Source organism: Trichechus manatus, unplaced genomic scaffold, assembly GCF_000243295.1.
Source record: "Trichechus manatus latirostris isolate Lorelei unplaced genomic scaffold, TriManLat1.0 scaffold00077, whole genome shotgun sequence".
In the NCBI taxonomy this organism is placed as follows: Eukaryota; Metazoa; Chordata; class Mammalia; order Sirenia; family Trichechidae; genus Trichechus; species Trichechus manatus.
In genome coordinates, this window is record NW_004444013.1 from 1,327,782 (window position 1) to 1,353,277 (window position 25,496).

General features: G+C 42.8%; 1 protein-coding gene across 2 annotated transcripts; it reads right to left on the reverse strand.

Annotated features, from left to right (window-relative positions):
* Positions 1 to 1,718: 1,718 nt before the first annotated feature.
* On the reverse strand, positions 1,719 to 25,027 carry BCL7B (BAF chromatin remodeling complex subunit BCL7B). Of its 2 annotated transcripts, XM_004380751.2 has the most exons (7): positions 24,850 to 25,027; positions 20,677 to 20,752; positions 8,007 to 8,103; positions 5,724 to 5,894; positions 4,500 to 4,579; positions 4,055 to 4,223; positions 1,719 to 2,330 (listed from the first exon to the last, which is right to left on the reverse strand). In XM_004380751.2, exons 1-6 carry the CDS (start codon positions 24,939 to 24,941, stop codon positions 4,131 to 4,133), a joined length of 609 nt encoding a protein of 202 aa, XP_004380808.1. In that variant the 5' UTR covers positions 24,942 to 25,027; the 3' UTR covers positions 1,719 to 2,330; positions 4,055 to 4,130. The 2 variants fall into 2 exon arrangements, with proteins under 2 accessions (XP_004380808.1, XP_023591047.1); XM_023735279.1 differs by lacking the exon at positions 4,055 to 4,223.
* Positions 25,028 to 25,496: the final 469 nt, after the last annotated feature.

The following is a 25,496-nucleotide window of genomic DNA, read 5'->3' on the forward strand; positions in this document are numbered from 1 at the left end:
CAGAGGTGAGATGGGAAGGCAGAGACGGTCAGGAGCTGGTTGAACAGACATGGGAAATCCGGGGTGGAAAGGAGGAGTGTGCTGTCACAGAATAGGGAGAGCAACTAGGGTCACATAACAATGTTTGTATAAATTTTTGTATGGAGACTAACTTGAATTGGAAACTTTCACTTAAAGCACAACAATTAAAAAAGAAAAAAAAAAAAACAGAATTGCCTTTGACTTCCATAATTCTACCAACAGTCTCTTCAAGGCAATCTAGGCTTTCACTATTAGGCACCTTAAAATTCTTCCAGCCTCTACCCATTACCCAGTTCCAAAACCACTTCCACACTGTAGGCAGACTGCCAGGCCTTTCTTTCCAGTCTTAGTATAAACTCTGCTGAAACCTGTTCAAAAGTGCAAAACTACCCTAAAGATGGAGAAGTCTGGCAGACAACACCTTAGTCAATCAATCAAACTTGGCCCCACCAACAATGGGGCAAACTGATAATACGTGCCTCTGCAGTATTCTTGCCAAAAATGTTTACGTTTAAGTCTCCTAAAATTAAACAATCAAATCAAGATTGTGGAACATTCTATAAATAACTGCTTGGCCCTTTCAGATATATCAATGACATGAAAGATACTTACCCACCTGCCTCCCCAAAAAGATTCTACATGACAGGAGACTAAAGAAATATGACAACTAAATGCAATGTGTGATCCTAGATTAGATCCTGGATTTGAGAGGGGGCAGTGGCACAGTTACTATAAAGGGCATCATTGGGACAATTGGGGGAATTTGAATATTTTTATATTGTTGTCCTACTGTGCTGAGCTGATTCCGATTCATGGCCACCCCATGTATTACAGAGTAGAACTGCTTCATAGGGTTTTCTTCGCTGTAATCTTTATAGAAGCAGATCACCAGGCCTTTTCTTCCATGGTGAAGCTGGGTGGGTTTGAATCGCCAACCTTTGGGTTACTAGCTGAGTGCAAACCATCTGCACCAACCAGGGACCTATGTCTGTATTAGAAAATATTATTGTATTAATGTTAAATTTCTTAGGTGTGATAATGGTACGCTGGTTATGTTGACAAATATCTTTGTTCTTAGGAAATACGAGCTCGGTACTTAGGGGTAAAGTGTCACGTTGATGACACCTCATTTTCAAGTACTTCAGCAAAAAGAAAAAGAACACAAGATATAAAGTAAATGCGACAAAATGCTCATAATCGGTAAATCTAAGTGAAGGGTATACATGTGTTCACTAAGCTATTCTTGCAACTTCCTGTAGCTTTAAAATTTTTCAGAATAAAAAGTTGGAGAAAATAGGAACTTATTTACCTGGCCACTCTCTGCACATAGGCCAGCTTTACTGCCTCCGTACATTCCGCCATGCTAACCCCTGCTCTGAGTAGTCTTTCCTTCCATCTCCTCACATCTGCACACATTTTTCAAGGCCGCATTCAGAGGCCACCTGTCCTACAAGGCCTCCTATGATCTCAAGCCTCCAAGATTTTTGTCTGGACCCTAAACTCACCACCTGCATGACACCTACTCCTTTCTATCTTCTCTACCTCACCAGACTGGAAGCTCCTTAAAGGCAGAGACCGCGTATCTACCAGCTGTACTTCACAGAGAACCAGGATGTTTTCAAAAGATATCTAAAATAAATGTCGTTTTCCTAGACGATGAATAACTTAGGCTTGGCAATCTAGTCCCTGGCACTCACCTTTTCCATACTCGAGTTCTCTTGTGCAAGATTCATCAGGCTCTGTTGATCTTCTTTAGTGCTAACCCATATTCAGTGTATCTAGTTAGGTGGGCTCAGAAGCATTTTCCTTAATAATTCAAATGTGCTCACACCCAGAAGCAATTCCCAAGTTATTTACAGCCTGTGGTCAGTCCTCGACTTTTCCTCTTCCGTCTCTTCTCATCCTTCTAACTCCTCCCCATCAAGACTCCAGGTTCATGGTGGAGGCTGCTACCCAGACTTCCTAGGAGAATATCAAGTGGTGGTAAAGAAGAAGTCAGTGAAGACAGAGAATGGTTGCTATGCACCGTTTCCGTCATCATACTTGTCTTTGTGGGCCTCTACAACAGCACTTCCTACACTATACTCTGTCCAGTCGCATGCAGAGGTCAGCCTGCTAGCTTCCTGACGGAGGGGTTCCAGACCTTCTCTGTGTTCCCACACTACTAAGTCCCCTTGTGATTTTTCTCTTCTGCTTATCTTCTGTGACACTTGGTTTCAATACTTCTGTTTTTCACTTATAGAAATTCTATTTGGTTCTTTTTCAAATCTGCCTGGTAATTCTTTATGGTTTCTTCTTCCTTCATTATACTTAAAAAAAAAAAAAAAAAAAAAAACTTCCTTTACTTAAACATACTTATTTTATGTACCACATATGATAATTTCAGTATCTGTGACATTCATCTGACAACTTGATACACGTTAGATTTTTAAGAAAAAGCAGACTAGGGATGACCAAACAGTACAGCAGGACTTGGAGTCTCATCCGTGACACCTGGAGCCTCCTATGAGAAATAAGAGGAACCACTCTGGGGAATATAATACTGAAAGGAAATTGCTGAAAACACAGAATGTAGAATTATTTTCAACCATGACTCTATTATTTTTCCGTAGGACTCAGGAACAAAAAGGAACTCATAGACTGTTTAGTGGTTGCCAGGGGCCTAAGCGGTGCATAGGGTTTCTGTCCGTGTGGGGTGACAAAAAAGTGGTGGAATTAGACAGTGGTGATGCTTGCACAACATCCTGAATGTACTTAATGCCACTGAGTTGTACACTTTAAAATGGTAAATTTTCTATGTATTTTACCACAATAAAAAAATAAAGTAAAAAAAAAGGAACACATGAATCCATCCTAAGGACTTGGGGCTGTGGAAAGCACATCCATTGGTTGCATTCTGTGTTCACAGGGAGAGAAATATAATTTGAACTACATGATACCTTCAAAGGGAGTCTTCCCATCATTTCTATCAGAAAGCACACTCTGAGGGAGGAAGAAAATCGGCAGGCCCAGCCCACAGTGACTCCACAAGCACCCAGTCACCACCCCCTAAGCCCTGCCCCCACAGCCTTTAAGAATGAAGGATTCAGATACCAACAAGACATATTTCAAATCGTTTAATTTTAAAAATATTCTATGCAGTGCTAAAATATGTCTTCACTCACTGTTAACCATTTCCATTTTCTTAAACTTTTTTTGAAACAAAAAATAAAATCACGAAGTTCAATTAAACATGCACATTTCAAAGAAAAGGGGACTTTCTAGAAAGTCTGAGCTGAAGGAGTACTGAGCTGATGGGTACTGTTGCCAGAACCTCAAATTCTTGCTGGGGCAGTTTGTGACAGAAGGGCTGGGGGCCATGGCAGGAGGCAGGGAATGCTGGAATGAAATACATAGGTGAAAAAAGGGAAAACTGCATGTGTATGGGGTGTGTGTGTGTGTGTGTCTGTGTGTGTGTGTGTGTGTGTGTTTTAGGGGAAGAAAAGAGTTACAGAGAGGGACAAAGGACTGTCAGCAGCTAGAGAGCCCATTAGAGGCGGGACAACTTCAGCAATGGGCAAGAATCTACCTGAACTTTCTGCCCCCATCTGGAGAACAGCCCTTCCCTTCCTGGAAGAGACCGTTCCCTTCCCTCTAAAGTCTACCAAAGTCATTCTTCAACAGCAGTCTGCGCAGTAGGGCCCCTAGTCCTACAGGGATGTCCATGAATCTAGTCTCCATTCAAGTTCAAGTAACCCTAGGCACTCTTCTCCAGAGGGTGCCTGCCACATCTCTTTCCTCTCTTGAAGCGACAGCAGCTCAGTCCAGAGGTTCTGGAGCAGAGTCTGCTACCTGGAGGTGACAGATGAACCTTGAGGTGGCTGATGCTCCAGCCTACTTGAGGCGCAAAAAGGACATGAGTGCTCTTCTCTCAGGAGCAAGCAGACACAGGTGCCAGGGACAGGAAGATGATGCTACAACCCCAAGTCCTATGGCGCCTTCCGGCACAGAAGGCTCATCTGAGCAGGCTCTGGACCCCAGTGCTTGCCCTTACCCCAGCAACACAGCACGGCCAGAACCAGAACACAATAAATAGAGGCGGGAGCCAGCAGGCGAGGGCGCAGACAGTGCTAGCTTTCTGATGCTGTCTGCGGTACTGTAGGTTGGTCCACACAGAAGCGCTTCAGGGGTGGCGCACCTGAGTCTTCCTCTTCCTCGACAACCTAGGAGCAGCCAGAGCATGGAATGACAGGTCCATCCCTCTGAGCCAGCACTTACTGAGAGTTCATTCGCCCCATCCACCCTAGTTACAAGCCTGAAGCCCTCCCTCTCCCTTCTCACAGATAATCAGACTTCTTCCCCTTACAACCTGGGGACACCAGTTCCCCTGGCTGCCACCCTACCCTACTAGGGCACATTCAACACTGTCAATCCAATTTCACGTCCGCAGAGTCTTTTCTTTTTTCTTAGAAACTAGAAAAACCAAAGTGCCTCCTGACCTGTGCCTCCAGTGGAACTGGTTCTTCCTTCGTGAGGGTGGGAGGTTCATCAGCAACTTCTGAGGCAGGCAGGGAAGGCTCTGAAAAAGCAGGAGGTCAGCATTAAGTACAGGGCCTTCCCTGCGGCAGGCAGGAGATGCCTGTGGAAGCTCTGCCTCAACCTGGGGGAGCTTTCCTAAGAGTTATGTGGAAGTGGTCAGGTGAAGAGGGAGGAACACTGGCCTGGGAATTGAACGTTTCAAAGAAGGAGTGAGGGAAACGTTTCCCTCACTCCTTCTTTGAAACGTTCAGGGCCTGGCTGGGGCAGAGTCTCGTTGATGAGCCACACTCATCATGGGAGATAAGTCAAATGTGGCCAGATCACAGAGGACTGCAATGCTAGGCTGGGGAGTGTGGTCTATTCTGCAGCATCAAGAGCTGATGAAGCAGCTCCAGCCCAAACACTATGATTCTAACCCAGCTGCTCAGTGTTAGGGCTGCCATGAGAATTCAATGAGATGTATGTGTAAGGAGCTTAGAACAATGTCTGACAAACAGTAAGCACACAATACTATTATTGGCATTATCTACAGGGAAACAAGTTACATTTTGTAGCCTTAATGTTAATAGGTGACAGATAAAAGGGTCTAAGACATATATACACCTTTGTATATGTGTTACAACCAGAAATCTGCAGGGTATAATGAAAAGAGCATGAACTCTGAAGTTATCTGTTGTCATCGAGTTGATTCTGACTCATAGTGACCCTACAGGACAGAGCAGAACTTCCCCGTAGGGTTTCCAAGGCTGTAGCAGACCACTACATCTTTCTCCCATGGAACAGCTGATGGGTTCGAACCATGGACCTTCTGACTAGTAGCTAAGCGTTTAACCACTGTGCACCAGGGCTCTTAAACTGACATCCAGTTCCACTACGCTATGTAATCCTGGACAAGCAATTTACTGTTTCTAAGTCCCCATTTTCTAATCTGTGAAATGGAGATAACAGTCGGGCATTAAACATGAAAAGTGCCTTACACAGAGCCTGGCACTCAATACAAATTGGTTTGTTTACTTCCTTCATTCTGTGGAAGGGTAAAATACCCTCACTCCCTAGAGTATCCCAAGCTGCTAACAAGAGGCTCTGAAGCACACTCTCTAAGTTCTCACTCTTAAGAGGAGAAACAGGAACAGCAAGAAGCAAGGCCCCTTCAAGATGCTCATCCTTTGTCAACCAAGACTTACCCTCAAGGATCTCCTGTCCCAAAGTGGGGGGCTGGGAGTCATCTGTCCGGAAGTCAGATGTGTGTGCTGGGCTCAGGGACTCACTCTGCTGGGGGCTGGGGCTTGAGTTGGTGCTGCTGTCCACCTTGAGCTGATAGACATCAGACACAGAACTCTGGTTGCTGTTTTCATCTGAAAACGAAACACATCAAGAGCTGAGGGTGGTAATTCTTCTCAGAGTAGGGCCTGGCATCTTCTCAGGTAGCGTGGACACAACTGGATCCATGATCACTGCTCGAGACACACCCTGGGAAGGCTGACACTCGGGGAGTTGGTATGTGCTGCAAGTCACCCGCAGAGCCCAAGCTGATGAAGCATTTTCTGTTTCACAACATATTCTAAGCAACAGATGCATCAAGAATCTTTAAGTCTTTGCCACTTTTATACTTCAGGAAGGTCAGGATATGCTTATTCATCCCTTCTTTATGGTCCACCAATTATAGCATGGATCTGGTATTTTCTCACTGTCCAGTGGAAAAGCAGGGTGTAACTGGGCCTCACGTCAGTATCTCCCAATCTTCCTCACATCACAAAGTGTGTAGAGAATGATACAATTTGTCTGGCACTCTCGGGTATCTGAAGGAGACTGGAGGTGGTCAGCTCAGTGCCTCTGCTGCCCAGGCTCCACCTGGCTGCCCCAACAGGGAAGCTCTGTCTGAAGGTTTAAAGTAATCGCCTAAATTAAAAACACAGGATTCAACAACTCCTCCTTCTCCCTCACCTCCAGCACGCAGTCACCAAATCCGACTTACCTTATTGCTCTGAGGTCCCTTGCAGTCATTCCTGCCTCTCCTGCTGCCTTAGTTCTGGCCTCATTCACTCCTGCCTGGCCTACTGCAACAGCCACCTAACTGATCTCCCTTCACTGACTCCCAGTGCCCCTAACTGTACTTTACACCACTGCTACAGTGAGCTCTCCCTGCAGCCTGAAGAATACAGTTCAAATGCCAGTGCTTCTCAGGGCAGTCATGACATGGCTCTAACACAGCCAGACAAAGTCCATCTTGATTTCCAGCCTCAATGCCTGCCATCCTTCTAGACGCACCCTTGGCTCTGTCAATCTGCACCTTCACCCAAGATATGGGTGCCTTTGTCCACCTACTCCTTCTGCTGGTATGACGTTTTCTTTCCAGTCTTCATCAAAAGCCCCTATACATTCCAACATCCAGCTCAAGCTTCACTTCTTCTACTATATACTGTGTACACCTGCATTTATTATTTTATACACCTGTTTCCTTCCATTACACTCTGGGAAGGCAGGCTCTGTGACTTATTTGTCCTTGAATCCCCAGTGCAATACACAGTACCTGGCACACAGTAACTGTTCATTAAATGTTTACTGAATGAAAAGAATGAGATGGTGACCAGACTGAAGAAACAGAGCCTCGTATTTCTCCCAGAGCCTTATGATTATTTGACACATCATATATTACCAAAGAGAACCCCTCCCTTGTATTCCCATTCCTATAGTACACTGACCTTGGTGATGCTGGGAGGAGGAATGGGGGGGGGGGGAAATAACTGCATGCTGGGTTAAGTCTAATTCCAGAGAGAAAGTTACAAGCCCTCTTCAGTCTTTACTCCTACAAAGACACACTAAAATGGAGGCAGTGTTTTATTATAAAAAGAATAAAGCTCTGTCCCTTTTGAGCTTGGGCAAAGACTTTTCTTCTCTGAGCATCAGTTTCTTTAAATAGGAATAATAATATTGGCCTGGTTTATATCACAGGCTGACAAAAAGATAAAAATGAGACTGGAATGAAAGGGCCTTGTAAGCAGTAACTCCCCTGTAGGTGTGGGAGGTGATACTGTGACTGCAGTGCCGGCACAGGAGCATGTTTACTGAAGGCCGGGAAGGAGGCAGAACTTCTGCTGACTGTGGACAGGCAGCTGCCCTGGCTCTGGCGGTAGCCTGTTCTAGAGCTCTATCAAAAAATATACAATCTAAAGGAAAGAGCTTTTGATCCCGAGAATCCAGGACTTAATGAGGGCCTGTCACTTGCTAGTTAAGTGACTTTAGACACTTCACTTCACCTGAGTCTCAGCTTCCTTAACAGGAAAGTGAGGATAATATCATCTGTCTTTCAAGATCATTGTGAGATTTACATGAAAAGACATTAGGTAAAGTGCCTAGCAAAATACCAGCAAAACAGTAGGCCCTGGAATGATGCATACAAGTCTTCTTATTACAAATAGGTTCCTAAGTTTCTATTTTTCTGCAAGGAAGATATGGATCCAACTCACCCTGGAATTCAAGAAGGAGAGAGGAATTGGCTGAGGCATCAGAGGGAAAGCCATTAGATTCCCGGGCTGCTGAACTGTTCGATTTTGACTTTTCTTTCTAGAAAAGAAAAAAAAGAGGAATATGACGGAGTCAAGCAGGAGAGACTCACAGAGATGGAGACTGGTGCTATCGGAGAGACCACTGAGGTCTGGATTAGGACTGAACAAGGAGTAATGAAAGCAAGTTGAGAACGCAGGACGCGAGGAAAAACAAGACTCCTGGGCAAGCTGCTTCCCCCCACATCTCAGTGTCTTTGTCTGTAAAGTGAACCCTACCAGTGCTAATAACACAACCTGAAAATGACAGGCAGATCCATATGCCTCTACTAGAGCTCCTGTGGCACTCTTCTGCTTTCTGCCCTGATCAAAATGCCCTATCCAACTCTTCTCTACATGGATGCGCGAGAAACACAAAATATTCATTTGACCAAGATTCCTGTTTTAGGAGCAACACAGGAAAGACAAAAGCAAGAGAAGAACAGACCTCTGATGGGACAAAGGCAGGAGTCACTTTCTATGTAATGCAGGCAGCAACAGGACAAGGGCCCCCTGCTCATTCTATTCCTGATCAATCAGCTCCACACATTCACAATAGCTGCCCCTGAATGTCTGCCTTCACTTATACCATCATTTCTTTCAAGCAGGATGTAGGTTACACACACATAAGGATCATCGTGGGAAGGTAAGCACTAGTTTGCCACACACATGCCCAGGGCTAAGGAAATAATCAATCCAAGCATTGCAAACAAGAACATCCAAAAGCCAGAAGTTTAAATCTGGCTAATCTCAAATTCATCTATTCATATTTTTTATATGAATCTACTTATTGTAGATACAGGTACTAGTAATACAATTTAGTTTTGGTTAATAACTCTCAATCCTATCTCCCTGCAATAAATCAACTGTACACATTTATGGGTGTCGTTCCTTATTTTTCATATGCAGACATAATTTTAATGTAATTGCAAACATTTTACCATTTTATTATGGATGCTACATAAACATGATTTTTAATGGCTGTATAATATTCCAGGGGGAGCACTGGTGGTGCAATGGTTAAAGCACTCAGCTGCTAAGTGAAAGGTCAGCAGTTCAAACCCACCAGCCACTATGTGGCAGAAAGATGTAGCAATCTGCTTCCATAAAGATTACAGCCTTGGAAACCCTACAGGGCAGTTCTACCCTGTCCTATAGGTTATGAGTCGGAATCAACTCGACAGCAACGGGTTTGGTTTTTTCAGTATAATATTCCATACACCGTAATTCACTTAATCACTTCCCAATTATTGGACATTTAGCTTTACTTAGGATTGTGGTTACTTATTGCTACTAGAAATAAAGCCACAATGCTCAACTTTTACTTTTTTCTGGATTATTTCATTCAAATAAACTTGCAAAAATATATTCAAAGACTACAAACATACCATTTTTCTTGAAATCCACTGTACCTCACTTCTGTCCTAGTTTCCCACCACCCATGTCAAAATTCGGCTTTCTCATTACTTTTTTTCTGATCTCTCATTTATCTCTATTTTGATGATTCTACGTTCACATAAAACATGTATTCATTGCAGAAAATCTTGAAAATAGAGAAAAAGAAAATAAAATCACCTGTACAGTCAGAGGCAACTTATATATGTGTGTGTACATGAAAATGGATCACAATATAGTAGTATAACTTGCTTCCCATCCTCGCATTCACCATATTATAAACATTTTCCTATGTTATCAAACAATCTTCTACAACATCTTTTATAATAGTTACAAAGCTTTGCAAGACAGAGGTACACAATAACTTATTAATGAATTCACTACAATAGGATCTTCAGTTTGATTACGATTTTTTAAATATTACGAACAATACTATAAGGTTGTCCCCAACTTAATATGTATTCAAGTTATGATGAACCAGTTATAACTTTTTTTTTTGTCAATCTTATCAGTAATATGTACTACATACAATGCTGTAGCGCATAATTTGCCGATGTTATTATTCTCAGATGTTCAATTTTGTGGTTTACTATTCAAAACACTGCCATATAGATTTAGTTTTCTAAACTAAATCAGGGGCTTCACTTGCTTGAAAACATGGATCCAAACACTGATCACTTTGCTAAAACCGACAGGCAGATATGGGAAGCAATGAGGTGTTACCACGAAATACATAAAGAAAAAAAGAAGAGGAACTCTCACTAATTTTCTGACTAGAAACACAAACCCCATTCCCAGGGATAATCCAGATGATCCAGAGCCTTCCACAAGTGGAGTTATTACCACAGCTGACAAAATGCCAATGTCATCCAACTCTTCTTCATTGTCAGAGTAAATTTTTATGATTTGTGTATTTTTTTATGCATGCATTAAGATATACCTGTGAGTTTACATATAATGTTTCCAACCCCTAGAGACAAATAAAAATCAGATTTATAAAGATACTAATAATAAAAGACAATAATAATGAAAACTAAAAAAAAAAAATGAGATATTTGACTTACGTCAGAACTGACTTAGTCGGACAGAACCCCATCTAAGTTGGGAACTACCTGTAATACGCAACATTGTAGAAATACCTTGGACATATCAAAATCATCTTCTAAGGATCAACTCCTAGAGATAAAACTTCTAGATCAAAGGGATAAATATTCTGAAGGCTTTTAAGTGTATATACACACTGTGTGTGTATATATATATCCTACTTAACCTATTATGTCACCCACCAGCTGTGTCCCATATCCCTGTGTCCTTTCCATTTTTTTCTCTTTACCAATTTGATCATCATCATTTTCCATTTTTCCTAGTAGGTCTACACTAGTACCTTAGAAGATGGCACACTTTCAAGGACCAATGGAGAGTAGACAGACTGATGGACCTCGGAGTCCCGTTGAGCAACCAACACAAACACTGTGAGAAGCTCTTGGGAGAGACGAAGGTAGCCGAGCCCTAGAGAGGGAGAATACTTAACAGGAAAGGGCCAGGAGCTTACAGGTCAGAGATAGATTAAGGGGGTTCCTAGCAGTGTCCCTCCCCCACAAATACACATATATACCAAGAGATTTAACTGCCTGACCTTTGGCCCCTGTGGGTAGTGGCATCAGTGGAGCCAGGGTAGGGTAAGGAATAAAGGGTAGCTCCAGAGCCCCCCATCACTTCCCACTCCCCAACTCCCTGGGCTTGGCAATAACAAGGAATGATGGCTGCTCCCAGATAATGGCAGCACCTGGAGGACTGGTACAGGGAAGTTCCCTGGGAAGCAAGAGGAAGATGGAAGAGAGAAAAGGCAAAAGTTAAACCCTGAGGTACGTCCCCCACTCAATTCCCTAAATTCATGTAGAGGGAGGGCAAACTAGGGTTTAGGCTTATACCCTCTCCTCAGTTACACATCACTAGCCAAGGCAGCTAAAAGTCCCAAGGAATGAAAGATAAGTGTACAAAAAAAACAAACACCTAACCAGACATTGGAGGAAAACAAGCACCATGAAAAACAACAAAGGGAACAACCTACACCAGAGGAGTAAGGACAAAAGAATTTAAAATCTCCTCAGAAAGATAAAGATACTGGAAAGTTGTTTTGAAGAAGAAATAACTGAGGAAATTTGGTATGAAAAATATAATTGTTAAAAATAAAAACTAAGTAAACAAGTTTAACAGCAGAAATAGATATAACTAGAGAAAAGATAAATGGGCAAAAAAGTGGGTTGAGAAACTCTCTCAGAATACATCAGGAAAGGACAAAGAGAAGGAACAAACCAGTGAAAAGTTAAAAAAAAAAAAGAAGCTAGATGTTAAGTATTATAGTATATTCCAACAGAAGTCCTAGGAGATCAAAGACAGAGAAGAAATCTAAAAACTTGCAGAGGAATAGAAGCAGAACACCTACAAAGAATCAAGAATCAGACTAACATCAGATTTCTCAACAGCAGCAGGGAAAGCCTCATAATTGAGTAACAGCTTCAAAGTGCTGAAAGACAATAATTTGGAACCTAGAATTTATATACAGGTAAAATTATCAATTAAACATTAAAGTAAAATAAAGATGTTTTCAGGAATAAAAATATATTTTCATAAAATTTTCCCCATAAAATCCCTCTTTGATAAAACTCTTGAAGGATATACTTCAGCAAGAGAAATGAGTCCAGGAGAAAACAGTAAGAAATAGGTGCAAAGGATTAGTAAATCGTTAAATGTTTCCTTTGTTTACATAAGCAATCACTGAAACAGGAAATATCTGTAAAAATTCTGAACTAAAATATCCAGTCAAAACTAAGGACAGAGGAAGGGAGGGTAGAAACCTGAAGTGGGTAAAGTATAAGTCTTACCACATTCAGAGGGAAAACTCAGAATTTAGTTAAGCTTTACACACTGATTATTGGTGTTGTTAGCTGCGGTTGAGTCCGCCTCCAAATCTTGGTGACCCTGTATGTTACAGAGCAGAACTGCTCCATAGGGTTTTCTTGGCTGTAATCTTTACGGAAGCAGTTCACCAGACCTTACTTCTGCGGAGCCGCTGGGTGGGTTCAAACTGCCAACCTTTGGGATAGCAGCCAACTGCAAACCACTTGCAACACTCAGGCTCCTTTACACACTACTAGGGAAAAATAATAAGTAAGAGGAGCCCTGGTGGCACAACGGTTAAGCTCTCAGCTGCTAACTGAAAGGTCAGTGGTTCGAACACACCAGCTGCTTCATGGGAGACAGTCTGCTTCTGTAAAGATTTATAGCCTTGGAAACCCTGTTAAGACAAGGTGACATAGGGTCGCTATGAGTCGGAATCGACTTGACGGCAACGGGTTTGTAGGTCTTATTAAGTTAGAGGCAGCCAATAGAAAAATAAAAATACAATGTATAAATACAATGTACAATTTTCAAATCAGCAAAAAAAAAATCTGTCTACTCATTGGGATGTCAAGAGAGAGAGAAAAAAAGACAGCGTATTGTAGAAACCCTTGTCCATATGCATAGAATTTTTAGCTGGTCACATGTTCCCAGCCTTCCCAGCTGACAGATGTGCCACCAGCTATTCTGAATCTCCAAAGTAAGTGTATATGTCTTGAGGCAACTTCTAGGAAACTCCTTAAATTCATGGAAATACTATCAGCCTATTCTTCCACCTTCCTCATCCTGCTGCCTGTAAACTGAATTTGTGATAGCTGGAGTTCCATCTTGTAACACAAGGTCAAAAATGGAGGAGAAAGTTGGAAGAACCTAGGTCCCTGGGCACTCTTGAAGCAGAACCACCACACCAGCCCTGGACTACATATTCTGTTCTTCTAAGAAAAATAAACTTCTATCTTAAACCATTGCTATTCTGGGTTTAGATGTCACCCACAGCTAAACCTAATCCTAATACACTCAATAAGCAGAAAACGTGAAAAAGTGGCAAAGTATAGACAAAAACAAGACATACCAGTCAAATGTGAATCAAAAGAAAGCAGAAGTTGAAACAGCAGACAAAATAAAAATTTGAAGTGAGAAAGTCTTAGACGTAAGGGATGAAGGACATCATATACTGGGTAAAAGTAATCACAAGTCAAGGTGATATAATTATCATGTCATGAACACATACATATCAAAACTATAGCCTCACAAATGCATAGACAAAAGTAATTAGTAACAGAATTGAGAACCCAGACGTAAATCTATCACGTATGGATAGCTGATCTTCGACAAAGGACCAAAGTCCATTAAATGGGGAAGAGACAGTCTGTTTAACAAATGGTGCTGGCAAAACTGGATATCTATCTGTAGAAAAATGAAATAGGACCCATACCTCAAACCAAACACAAAAACCAACTCAAAATGGATTAAAAATCTAAATATAAAACCTAAAACTATAAAGATCATGGAGGAAAAAATAGGGACAACGCTAGGGGCCCTAATATATGGCAATAACAGAATACCAAATATAACTAAAAATGCACACACAGAAGATGAACTAGATAAATGGGACCTCCTAAAAATTAAACACTTAGGCTCAACAAAAGACTTTTTCAAAAGACCGGTTTAAACTTAGGAAAATAGGGGTAAATATTAAGGTAACCACGAAGGAAACTAACCATCCTACACATCAAAATAAAAAACAAGAAAAATATAAAGACTCAGCAAATGCAAAATCAACAACAATGAAAAAGATGAAAAGAAAATATGTAAAGAAAAAAGAATAAAAAGAGAACCTACAGATTGGGGAAAAAAAATTGGCTATGACATATCCAACAAGGATCTAATCTCTAAAATCTATAGAAAACTTAAACACCTCAACAATAAAAAGACAATCCAACTAAAAAATGGGCAAAGGATATGAACAGACACTTCACCAAAGACATTCAGGCACCTAACAAACACATGAAGAGATGCTCGCAATCATTAGTTATTAGAGAGATGCAAATCAAAACTACAATAAGGTACAATCTCATCCCATCATTACTGGCACTAATCAAAAAACCAGAAAATAACAAATGTTGGTGAGGTAGTGGGGAGACTGGAAGTCTTACACACTGCTGGTGGGAATGTAAAATGGTACAACCACTATGGAAAATGGTATGGTGCTTCCTCAAGAAGCTACAAATAGAAATAACATATGATTCAGCAATCCCACTCCTAGGTATATATCCTAAAGAAATAAGAACTGGGACACAAATAGACATACGTATACCCATGTTCATTGCAGCATTATTCACAATAGCAAAAAAGATGGAAATAACCTAAGTGCCCATCAACAGATGAATGGATTAACAAACTGTAGTACTACACATAATGGAATACTACACAACGATTAAGAATAATAAAGAATCTGCAAAATATCTCACAACATGGACGAATTTGGAGGAAATTATGCTTAGTGAAATAAGTAAATCATTAAAGAACAAATATTGTCTGAGACCACTATCATAAAGTAACAACAATAGGTTTACACACAGAAAAAAAGATTTTCTTTGATGGTTACCAGGGATGGGCAGGGCAGGGAGGGAACATTACCAAATAGATAGAAAACACATGTTAATATTGGTGAAGGGAATACACAATATGAAAGAAGTCAGCACAACATGACCAAGGCAAGAGAGGGCACTGACAGAAACGCAACAATAAAGGGCAACTATGGTAACTACTTATAGCATAGACAGTTCTGCAACAATAGCATTAACAAACAATAATTTATGAATACACGGATAGATAGGTATGCCAAGAGGAGTGGGAGGGTGTAAAGGAGCATACCCACCGGCAGATACAGGTTTGATGGTGGATATTGCTACATACATGATTGTAAAACCAGAAAAAACAAACCTGCTGCCGTTGATTCTGACTCATAGCGACCCTACAGGACAGAGGAGAACTGCCCCATAGGGTTTCCGAGGAGTGGCCGGTGGATTCGAATTGTTGACCTTCTGGTTAGCGGCCGTAGCTCTTAACCCTGTGCCACCAGGGCTCCGTGTGATTGTAGGTGCTCCTCATATATTAATATAGGCAATAGGGCACACAAGGGGCACAGTCAGAGAAACCTCTTAGACATAACCAAACACCTCGAGGACCACAGACTCAGGAGACATCTACATCAATTGGCACAACATAGTTCATTAAGACAACGTTCTGCATGCTACCTGGAGAGCAGCATCTAGGGATTTAAAAGCTTTCAAGTGGCCACCTAAGATACAACTATTAGTCTCTTGGAGCAAAGGATAGTGAAGAAAACCAAAGACTCCATGGAGCAGTTAGTCCAAAGGACTAATGGACCACATGAACCACAGCCCACACAACCCTGACACCAGAAGAACTAGATGTTGCCTGGCTAACACTGCTGACTGCTCTGACTGGGATCCCAGCAGAAGGTCTCGGACAGAGTGGGAGAAAAACATAGAACAAAAAAATCAAATTCACAAAAAAGACCAGACTTACTGGTCTGACAGAGACTATGGCTCTAAGACACTCTTCTGACCTGGAACTGAAGTTATTCCCAGAGACCACATTCCAGCCAAACAATAGACAAGCCCATAAAATAAACAATAACACCAAGAGGAACATTTTTCTTAGAACCACCAATTATACCGGATCAAAAGGGCTTTATTTACCCAAAAGCAAAGATGAGAAGGCAGGAAGGAATTAGAAAATCATAATCAAAGGAAACGGGAAACTCAGGGCAGAAATGGGGAAAGTGCTAACACATTGTGGGGAATAAAACCAAGGCCATGAAAAACTATGTACAAACTATTGAATGGGAATCTAACTTGCTGTGTAACTTTCACCTAATAAACACACACAAATACACAAAAGTTTATTAGTGGTTATTAGGGGCTGAAGGCAGAGGGAAATGGAGAGTTATTACTTAAGGAGTAATGAGTTTCTGTTTGAAAGAAGCCCTGGTGGCATGGTGGTTAAGTGCTTGGTTGCTAACCATAAGGTCAGCGGTTCAAGCCCACCAATCGTTCTGCAGGTGAAAGATGTGGCAGTTTGCTCCTGTAAAGATTACAGCCTTGGAAACCCTATGGGGCAGTTCTACTCTGTCCTATAGGGTCGCTATGAGTCAGAATCGACTCGACGGCAGTGGGTTTGGTTTTTTTCCTTTACTTAAGACACCACAGAGTGCAAAGACAAGCCATGGAATGGGAAACGGTATTGACAGCATTTAGTCAGTAAAGGACTTGTGTCCAGAACACAGAAAATTCCTACAAATCATAAGAAAAAGACCACAACCAAATAGAAAAATAGGCCAAAGACTTAAACAGGCACTTCCTAAAAGAGGAAATTCAAAAGGCTAATGTTATGGTTAATGTTATGTGTCAACTTGGCTAGGCCATGATTTTCAGCGGTTTGGCAGACATTATGTAATCATCCTCCATTTTGTGATCTGATGAGAGCAGCCAATCAGTTGGAAAGGGAGCTTTTTTGGGGGTGTGGCCTACATCCAATATATATGGATGTCCTGGCAAAGCCTGTGCTCTCTCTGGATCTTGAATTCATCTTGTTCTTGTCATCCTCTGACCTCTGGTCCTTGGGATGTGAGCCAGCAGCCTGCCACCTGACCCGCAGATTTTCGATTCGCCAGCTCCTGCAACTCCATGAGCCAGCAGCCTGCCACCTTTTGGGTTCATCAGCCCCTGCTACCACATGAGTCAGGAGAAGCCTCCAGCCTGCCACCTGACCCAAGGATTTGAGATTTGCCAGCCTCTACAACTTTATGAGCCATTTCCCTGAAATAAATCTCTCTCTATATATTTACATGTATGCTTTACTGGTTTTGCTCCTCCAGAGAACCTAGCCTAAGACAGTTAGTAAACACTGAACAGGTGCTCAGTCTCAATAGTAATTCCATAACTAGCCATCAAAGTAAAACCACATTGAGATATCGTTACACGTTAGTCTAACAATACCAAGTGATGGTGAGGATTTGGAGCAATGAGAACTCTCATATTTCGAGTGGGAGTATAAATTGGTACAATCACTTTGGAAAATAGCTTAGCATTAGCTACTACAGGTCAAAATACACACCCTAAAACCCAGCAATTCCATATCTATGAGTACATTTTAGGAAAACTCATGCACATGTTGAGCAAGTGTGGAACAAAGAACTAGATTTGGCTTTTTTGTATCTGGTTCCTGAAAACTGCCAGAGCAATTAAGGCACTCTTTGTCTTTCTTAAAATAGCCAGGCAAGTAGAGGCTACACAGGCCCCACACCTGGTGAACTTGCTTCCAGAAGGGAGGGTGCGTGATTCAGTGAATCATGCATAGCCATTAAACCGTGCATATTCATTGAGGTCCTAATGACTAGGGAACTCGGGCCCCTGGAGTACTCTCTTTGGGGCTTCTAGGATTGGTGAGACCATCCATGCTGGGGGTGGGGGGGGCTGGTAAGGTGCAGTATGTCCCTTGGGACCAAGGGACAATGGAAGCCTCGAGCCGGGATTTCTCCCAGACCTTGCCTGCATGTGTCTCTTCAATTGCATTGTTTCTGGTTATAACAAATGGGTAAGTGTAAGTATAAGTAATAGTTTCTGTAAGTTCTGTTAGTCATTCTAGTGAATTATTGAACCCGCTGGGGGCAGTGAGAGCCAGCAGGGAGGCTGGAATTTGCCTATTTTGCAGGGGCTGGAAGGACAGAATCCAAACTTGTGAAGACCCAACTCTGGGTGGTTAGGGTCAGAGAGAGTTTTTGCCACGGAAGTGGTTGGCAACAAACAATGGAAATGTGGGAAGGTGAAGCCTGGATCCACCTCCAGCTGGGAATTGGACTCATGCTGATCCTTGCCACACAGTTAGCGATAAAGGTGGGGTTTGCCCACCATGCCCTTTCATAGTGCAGTTTGTAGTGTTGTCCTCACACCTGGATTCTGAAGAAGAATGTTCATAGGAGCGCTATTCCTACTACTCTAAACTGGGAACAACCCAAATGCCCATCTACAGGAGAAATCAGAAAGATAAATTATGGTACAGTCATATAATGAAATTCCATACAGCAATGAAAAAGTACAAATAGCTCCAAAGAGTAACATGGATATATTTTACAAATATAATGTGAAATCAAAAGCAAGACATAAAAACAGATACTTTATGATGTCATTTATATTAAGTTAAAAATTTTTTACAAATGACTAGAGAAGTGGTAAGAAAAGCAGAAGCACGAGAGTGATCACCTCTGGGGGGAAGGAGGGGATGTTAGAGGAGTGGCTGGAGGCCTTCTGGAGGGTTGGCAATGCTCTATTTTCTGATCTGAGAGGTTTTTACAAGGGTATTGGCTGTACACTTATTCACTATACCGTTCATTTATGTTTTATGTATGTGTTTTGTATTTGAAATTTTAAAGATCTATAGGAAAAAAGAAGTTAGAAAAGTTGGACACAATCTGGGTGTTTATCACTCAGGAAATGTGTAGATAAAATGTGGTCACTGCATGGAAGAGAGTACAATGAGAGCCAAAGGTAATAACTATCTACATTTATAGAAACATGGTGAGTTCTCACAAACAAGGTTCAACAAAGGAAGAAATAGAATGAGGTCTAGAATACAATGAGCGGCCGCTCTCCCTCTCTATGCAGGTAGTCACTGACTTACAATCGTTTTTTTTTGGTAGTAATAGGTACTACATGCAATGTTGCAGCATGTAATTTGCTGATATTATCATTCTCAAGATGTTCACTTGCAGATGTTCAATGTTATGATTTATAAAGGTACTGATAATAGAAGGTAATAATAATGAAAACTAAAAAAAAAAGAGGTATTCAACTTACATCAGAACTGACTTACAATGGAGTTGTCAGAATAGAACCTCATTCTAAGTTGGGTCTACCTGTATATATATAAACTCATCGCTGTTGAGTAGATTCTGACTCATAGTGACCCTACAGGACAGAGGAGAACTGCCCCACAGGGTTTCCAAGGGGCGCCTGGAGGATTCAAACTGCCGACCTTTTGGTTAGCAGCCGTAGCTCTTAACCACTACGCCACTAGGGTTTCCTGTACATATATACATATGTAAATTTTTTTTAAATATATAATGAAACAATGCTATTTATTTTTCAAGAACACACAGGCATCCAAATAAACCTGTGGAAGATGAATCAGAAAGGAATATATACATATATAATACACTCCAGTGGGTGGACAGCAAACTTTTTCTTAAAGAACCAGGTTTTTTTTAATTATTATTTTACTTGTTTCATTGTGGTTAAGTACACATATAACAAAACATTTGCCATTTCCACATTTTTTACGCATACAATTCAGTGATGATAATGACATTCACTGTGTTCTCTACCTGTCCCCTCTATACACTGCCTTGTTTTGTTTATGTCTGTGCTGGTGAAGGTGCACTGATTTCCAGTACAGCTGGAACCGTGGCCTGATTCTTGTTAGGGCTCCAACGATTTTGCCCACCGTTGCTTTTGCACCATTAGTCCAAACTCCAAAGGCAAATAATGTCTAAGTATTCTGAAAATGGTCCTGACCTCTCAGATCCCTGAGGGGAGGGCAGACCGTGCTCTGAGGACCACTGCTCTAGCCTTTCATTCAACAAGCATTTATTGACAGTTTCCTATGTGCCAAGCCCTAGGACACTCAACTCCACGGGCTCAGGGCCTGCTCAGATCTTTCTTGTTTAGTCCTGTTGTTGCAATTCTGACTCATGCCGACCCCATGTATGCAGAATAGAACTGCTCCATAGAATTTCTGAGGCTGTGACCTTTCAGAAGCAGATCACCAGGCCTGTCTTCCAAGGCGCCTCTGGGTGGGTTCAAACCACGCACTTAACCATTTGAGCCACCCAGGGACTCTTAAGGGGCCAGATTTTGCAGGCTGTTAGGTCTCTGTGGCAACTACTTAACTGTCACTGTAACTCAATGGCAGCCATAGACAGTAAGGCAACCAATCGGCATGGCTGTGTTCCAACAGAATGATACCGACCAAGCCAGGGAGCTTGCCTGGGCTGCAGTTTGCCAAGACCTGGGAAAGAGAACGGGGTTAGTAGAAGGAGAATAGAGGGGGAGATGGAATAAGAGGGGCCTTGCATGGACCAATGACAGACAGTGCCTTGAAGTAAGTATTTTCCAGTAAATGCTGGGAAATGAATTCATTTATAATTTAGAGGCAATCAAAGAAATAAAAAAAGAACCGGTACCTTTTTGTTTTGCCTTCCTTCCACACTTACCTCCTTGCTGTCCGTCACAGGAACCCACTTAAATATCCTAAGGGAAGTGTCACCTACAGTCACCCATTTTTTCTCCCTAAAAGAAAGACATTTCTTAGAACTGATAAAATTATAAAATCGATTTTCTTTTCATCATTTGTGCTTTTCTACTTCTCAGCAGATCATTCCTTCAATCTGGAATGGCTTATACATCTCTCTACCAAATTATATCTTACCTTTCAGCACAAAATAATCCCTTCCAGAAAGACTTCCCTATCAAATGCCTTTGGCTCGAACCCTCTACTTGCCACCTTTCCTCACACACAGTGCGCCAAAGCCTTTTTTCCTTGTAGACTACACCAACATACAGCACAGTACATTTTCAGACCCAGGTATTTACCTGGTTTCACTTCCTTATTTTCCAAAAATTAATTCAATTCCACTGATATTTATAAAGCTCTATTATACAAGGCCCTGCAAGAGATAAAGGAAGTATAAAATACGATACCTATCACCCTGGGAGCTCACAAGGAGTGAAAAAGATAAGTAAGGAAATCATTGTAACACGTGAAGGTGGCAAGGAAGTTGAGAAGGCTGAAAGACCAAGTAAGACTAGGTAAGCCCATGGAGTGCAGAACTCCTCTGATTCCTGTTGGAACTCTGGAGTGAAGCAAAACACAACTTCATTTAAAAATAATCACAGTAGCAGGGCAGGATGCTTCCTGCTATCAAAGCTGAGCCTACACTGGCTTCTGGAGAAGGTAAAGGCCAAGCCATGGGAAAGACTGCTTTAAGGTTTTATTTTACAGAGAAGGTAACTTTTGATATAAGCCTTAACAAATGAGTAGTCTTTTTCCCCCAGGCACATACTTGGGGAAAGGTAAGTGACATTCCAGGATAAGGAGTAGATTATGGACAAGTAGAGGTGGAGGGCCTTAAGTTGTATTTGGAGAACAGCAAGTAATCAAGTTTAATGCTCAAGATACTTCAAAGGAGTTGTGGAAGATAAAGCTGGAAATGTCGCCTGAGGCAGTTTTGGAGAAGGAATTAAGTATCAAATTGAGGAATACACACATCCACACACACAGCACCAGCTGCACGTTATACTATATTCTTTTTCACTTGCCTGTGAGTTACTTGGTGTGCTTTTCTCTTTACCAAATGTGTGTGTTCTTTATTTCTAACTATGCTGCAAGAGTAAAGACTACCATTTATTTCACACATATTCCTCAGTGAAGCCAAGGAAAGCTCTGCATCACCAACCAACCACTTAACCTCACCACTTACGGACTCAAACCATAAAAGGAGGACACTGGAAGCAGTAATTCTAACATTTCTGTAGCCATAGTTCCTTTTTGCTCTTGGATCCCTTCTTGAACACCCTTATTAAAAGATATGATGCCTTTTCCAGTGTTTTGAACTATTAGCCAATTTACCAAAATATTACTTCAGTAAAGACCACAGGCTATTGACACACCTTCAAATCTCTACCATTCCATTACTACTAAAAATACAGTCAGCAGAAATAAATTTATAGGTTATTTTATTCAAATAAATATAAATAAAAAATGTTGTGATAATTTTAGAGATAATCTCTAAGTCTCCAGGCTGCTCCAGGCTTGTGTTGCTATGATGCTGAACAGGTTTCAACAGAGCTTTCAGACTAAGACAGACAAGGAAGAAAGGTCTGGCGATCTACTTCTGAAAACGAGCCAATGAAAACCCTACAGATCACAACAGTCCCATCTGCAACTGATCAGGAGGATGGCGCAGGACTGAGCAACATTTCATTCCACTGTGCATGGGGTCACCATGAGTTGGAACCAACTTGATGGTAGCTAACAATATATCCTTAAGAAGTAAAAAATGGCAAAGATTACCATTACACTCACAAGATAAATAAAGGTATTAGGAGGGATTAAAATCTCGCCCAAGGTCGCTCTCTAAATCACTATTAAGGCCTCACAACTCTATTTAAACCTGATTAAATCAAATGCCAGCGTTCTGAAGTGGCACACAGATGCACCTTCAATGTGCTCATAACGTGTGCGGAGGAGATACAACAAAGGAGACTAGCCTTTGTTCCAAGAGGTTACTTCTCTAAGCATGCCAAGCAGAGTATGAATTTGCTTATTCTAAGAGCCACTAGTGTCCTTACGAGGTGCTTGCCGTCAGCAGGAATGAGGGCCAAATGCAAAACGCTGCTTTGCGACAGATGTGAACCAACTCTGAAGGTTTCAAGTCCAAAACTGTGATCACAAAAAAAAAAAAAAGAACTGAAACTGTTCAGCAAATGATGACATTACAGAAATGGAGAGAGACTGTGATATTACAGAAATGGAGAGAGACTGTGATATAACAGAAAGATGAATGAACTAAAGATTTAAGAAACTGGAATTTATTCCAAGACAGGTCCCTCCATTTCCTCATCTGTTCGAGATGTATTTAACGTACAAATCCATGTATTAGGCCCTGGGGGTGCAGCTGGGGAGAAGATACTCGTTCCTACCTTTGCAGAGCCTGCCCTCCAGCTGGAAACAGACATTAAACAACTAATTTCACAGTCATTTAATCATTAGTTTGAATCATATAAAATTGCCATTTTTGTAGGTTAAATACTCAAATACAAGAAAATTTTCAGGGTTGTGTAAAGTTCTATGAAGTGGACCTGACCTAGATTGAGGATCTTGAAAGGTATCCCCGAGGAGGTGACTTCTGAACTAAGCCTAGGAGTTAACCAGGGAAGGGGGAGGAGAGAGGGGAGGATGAAGGATGCATGGCAGCAGAATGGGAGTGTGGGAAAAAAGCCTCCTGGGAAAGAGGGCAGTTTGAGGGAGGCAGATGAGGCAGGAAGGATCTTCTTTGTTCTTTATCCTGAGAGCAAGAAAAGGCCACTGAAGCATTATTTTCTAACCAGAGAATGCTATGGTACGATTTTTCACTCCAAAAAAGATCACTCTGGTAACTGGAAGTGAGAAAAATGAAATCGCTCGGACTGCAATGTGATGTACAGACTGGGGAGGAGGCCAGAGTAGATGCAGGGAGACTGTGGGGAGGCTGCTGCAGAGTTTGAGGTGAGAGGATGGTCATCTGGCCTAGGCGACTGGTGAGGACAAAGACATCGACGAGGAAAAAAAAGGTGTGCCGATTCTTAGGTTTAACCAAAACCTAGGAGAATTAGATTTAGAGAGGAAAAACCATTAATTACTGATTCTCAATTCTGTATGAAGCCCTTGGATAGAAGCTTTCTCTTGTGGGGAAATGGACAAATAAACACACAAACACAGACCTGAGTAACGATGCCCCCAAAAGGGTGGAGGGTGAGGGGTTAGGGAAAGCTTCCTGGAGGCAACTAACTCCCATCCATCAGGGCTTCTGATAGGGGAAAGGGAAAAGAGAAAGGAAAGGCCTCAGAAGGCATCAAAAAGTTGTCTGTGAGAGTTAAATGTTGATAACGCATCGGAGTTCCTGATACAAAACAGGCGCTCATTCAGTGTCTTCAATGACCATGACGAGAGTCGCCTCCAACCAAAGGCTAGGCCTGGAACCCTCCACTAATAGCCCCCAGGGCACAAAAAAATACCAATCAAGTTTGCAGCGTGTGGGCTGAAAGTGACACCTGAGGGATGTTAGAGAAAGAGACGGCATTCGATTTCGATGGCCACGGAGGCTTCCGCTGGCAGGTAGATTTAAGGAGAAACTCTTACCAAACTTAAATGAGTTAATACAGAAAGCGCTCAGGATGGCACACTGAACAGTCAACGGTTGCCAGCTATTATAATGGGGCAGTTCAAAAACGCAATCCTGAGAAAACCGGGCGGCGGCGACGACACCCAGGTAAGCAGGAAGGCGTGCCTGCTCCCGGTCTAGGCGCGAGAACACGGCCAGCATGCAGAGCTCTAGGCCCTGCGGACCGTGCCCCGGCCGAACGCCCGCAGCCCATCCCCAGCGACGCGCGGCCAGGTGGGCGGACCCAGGAGTCGGGCGGACCCAGGAGTCGGGCGACCCGCTCATTGGTTACGGCAGGCGCGCCCTCTGACCTCACGCCGACGCGAGTTGTACCCTCCTCCCGCTGTCTACTCTCCCCCTCCCCCCAAGCGCTTGCCGGTCGGCTCCCACCCCGCCTGCCAGTCCAGCGTTCCTCTGGGCCTCGGCTGGCGACCCCTCCCAGGATCCCCGGCTCCAGCCCCTCACCATTTCCGCACTTTCTCGATGGCCGCCATCACCTTCTTGATGTCGTCCTTGGCCCGGCTGCGGGTCTCGGCCCGGACCGACCGGCCCGACATGGCGGCGGCGGGGGCTGGGGCACTGCTCCCAAAGCACGGGAATCGCGCGCCGCCCGCGCCGCCGCCCGCTTTAGTAGCGTCACTGCTGCCGTAGCCCCTTCCGTGCGCGCGTGCGCGAGGAAGCGCGCGCGCTCGCCCGCCTCTCGGGGCTCGAGGCCTCAGCGCGCTTGCGCGCCCGCCGCGGGCGTCCCTCCTTAGGCGTGCCGGGAGTCCCCTCAGCGCCGCGCAGGCCCGGGTGCGCGGCGAGTGGGCAGCACGTGCTGTGGGCAGGGGAGGTGCGAAGCCGTGGCTCTTCTTCAAGGGGTTCAGAGGCCAGCACTTTCCTAGAGTTGGTGCTACAACTTATATTCTATGGATTTGACGCTAAAGACACCGAGCGTCTACTCTATCCTGTCCTGCCTCTCCTGTCAGCACCCTAGCTCCCCAGATCACAGAAATTTCACACCTTTCTCCAGGATGCCTCTGGCCTTTGCATACACCTGGTCCCAGCCTGGAATTCTCTTATCTCGTCACTTAATGAACTAACGTTTCCAACATTCAGTTGAAACTCAGAGA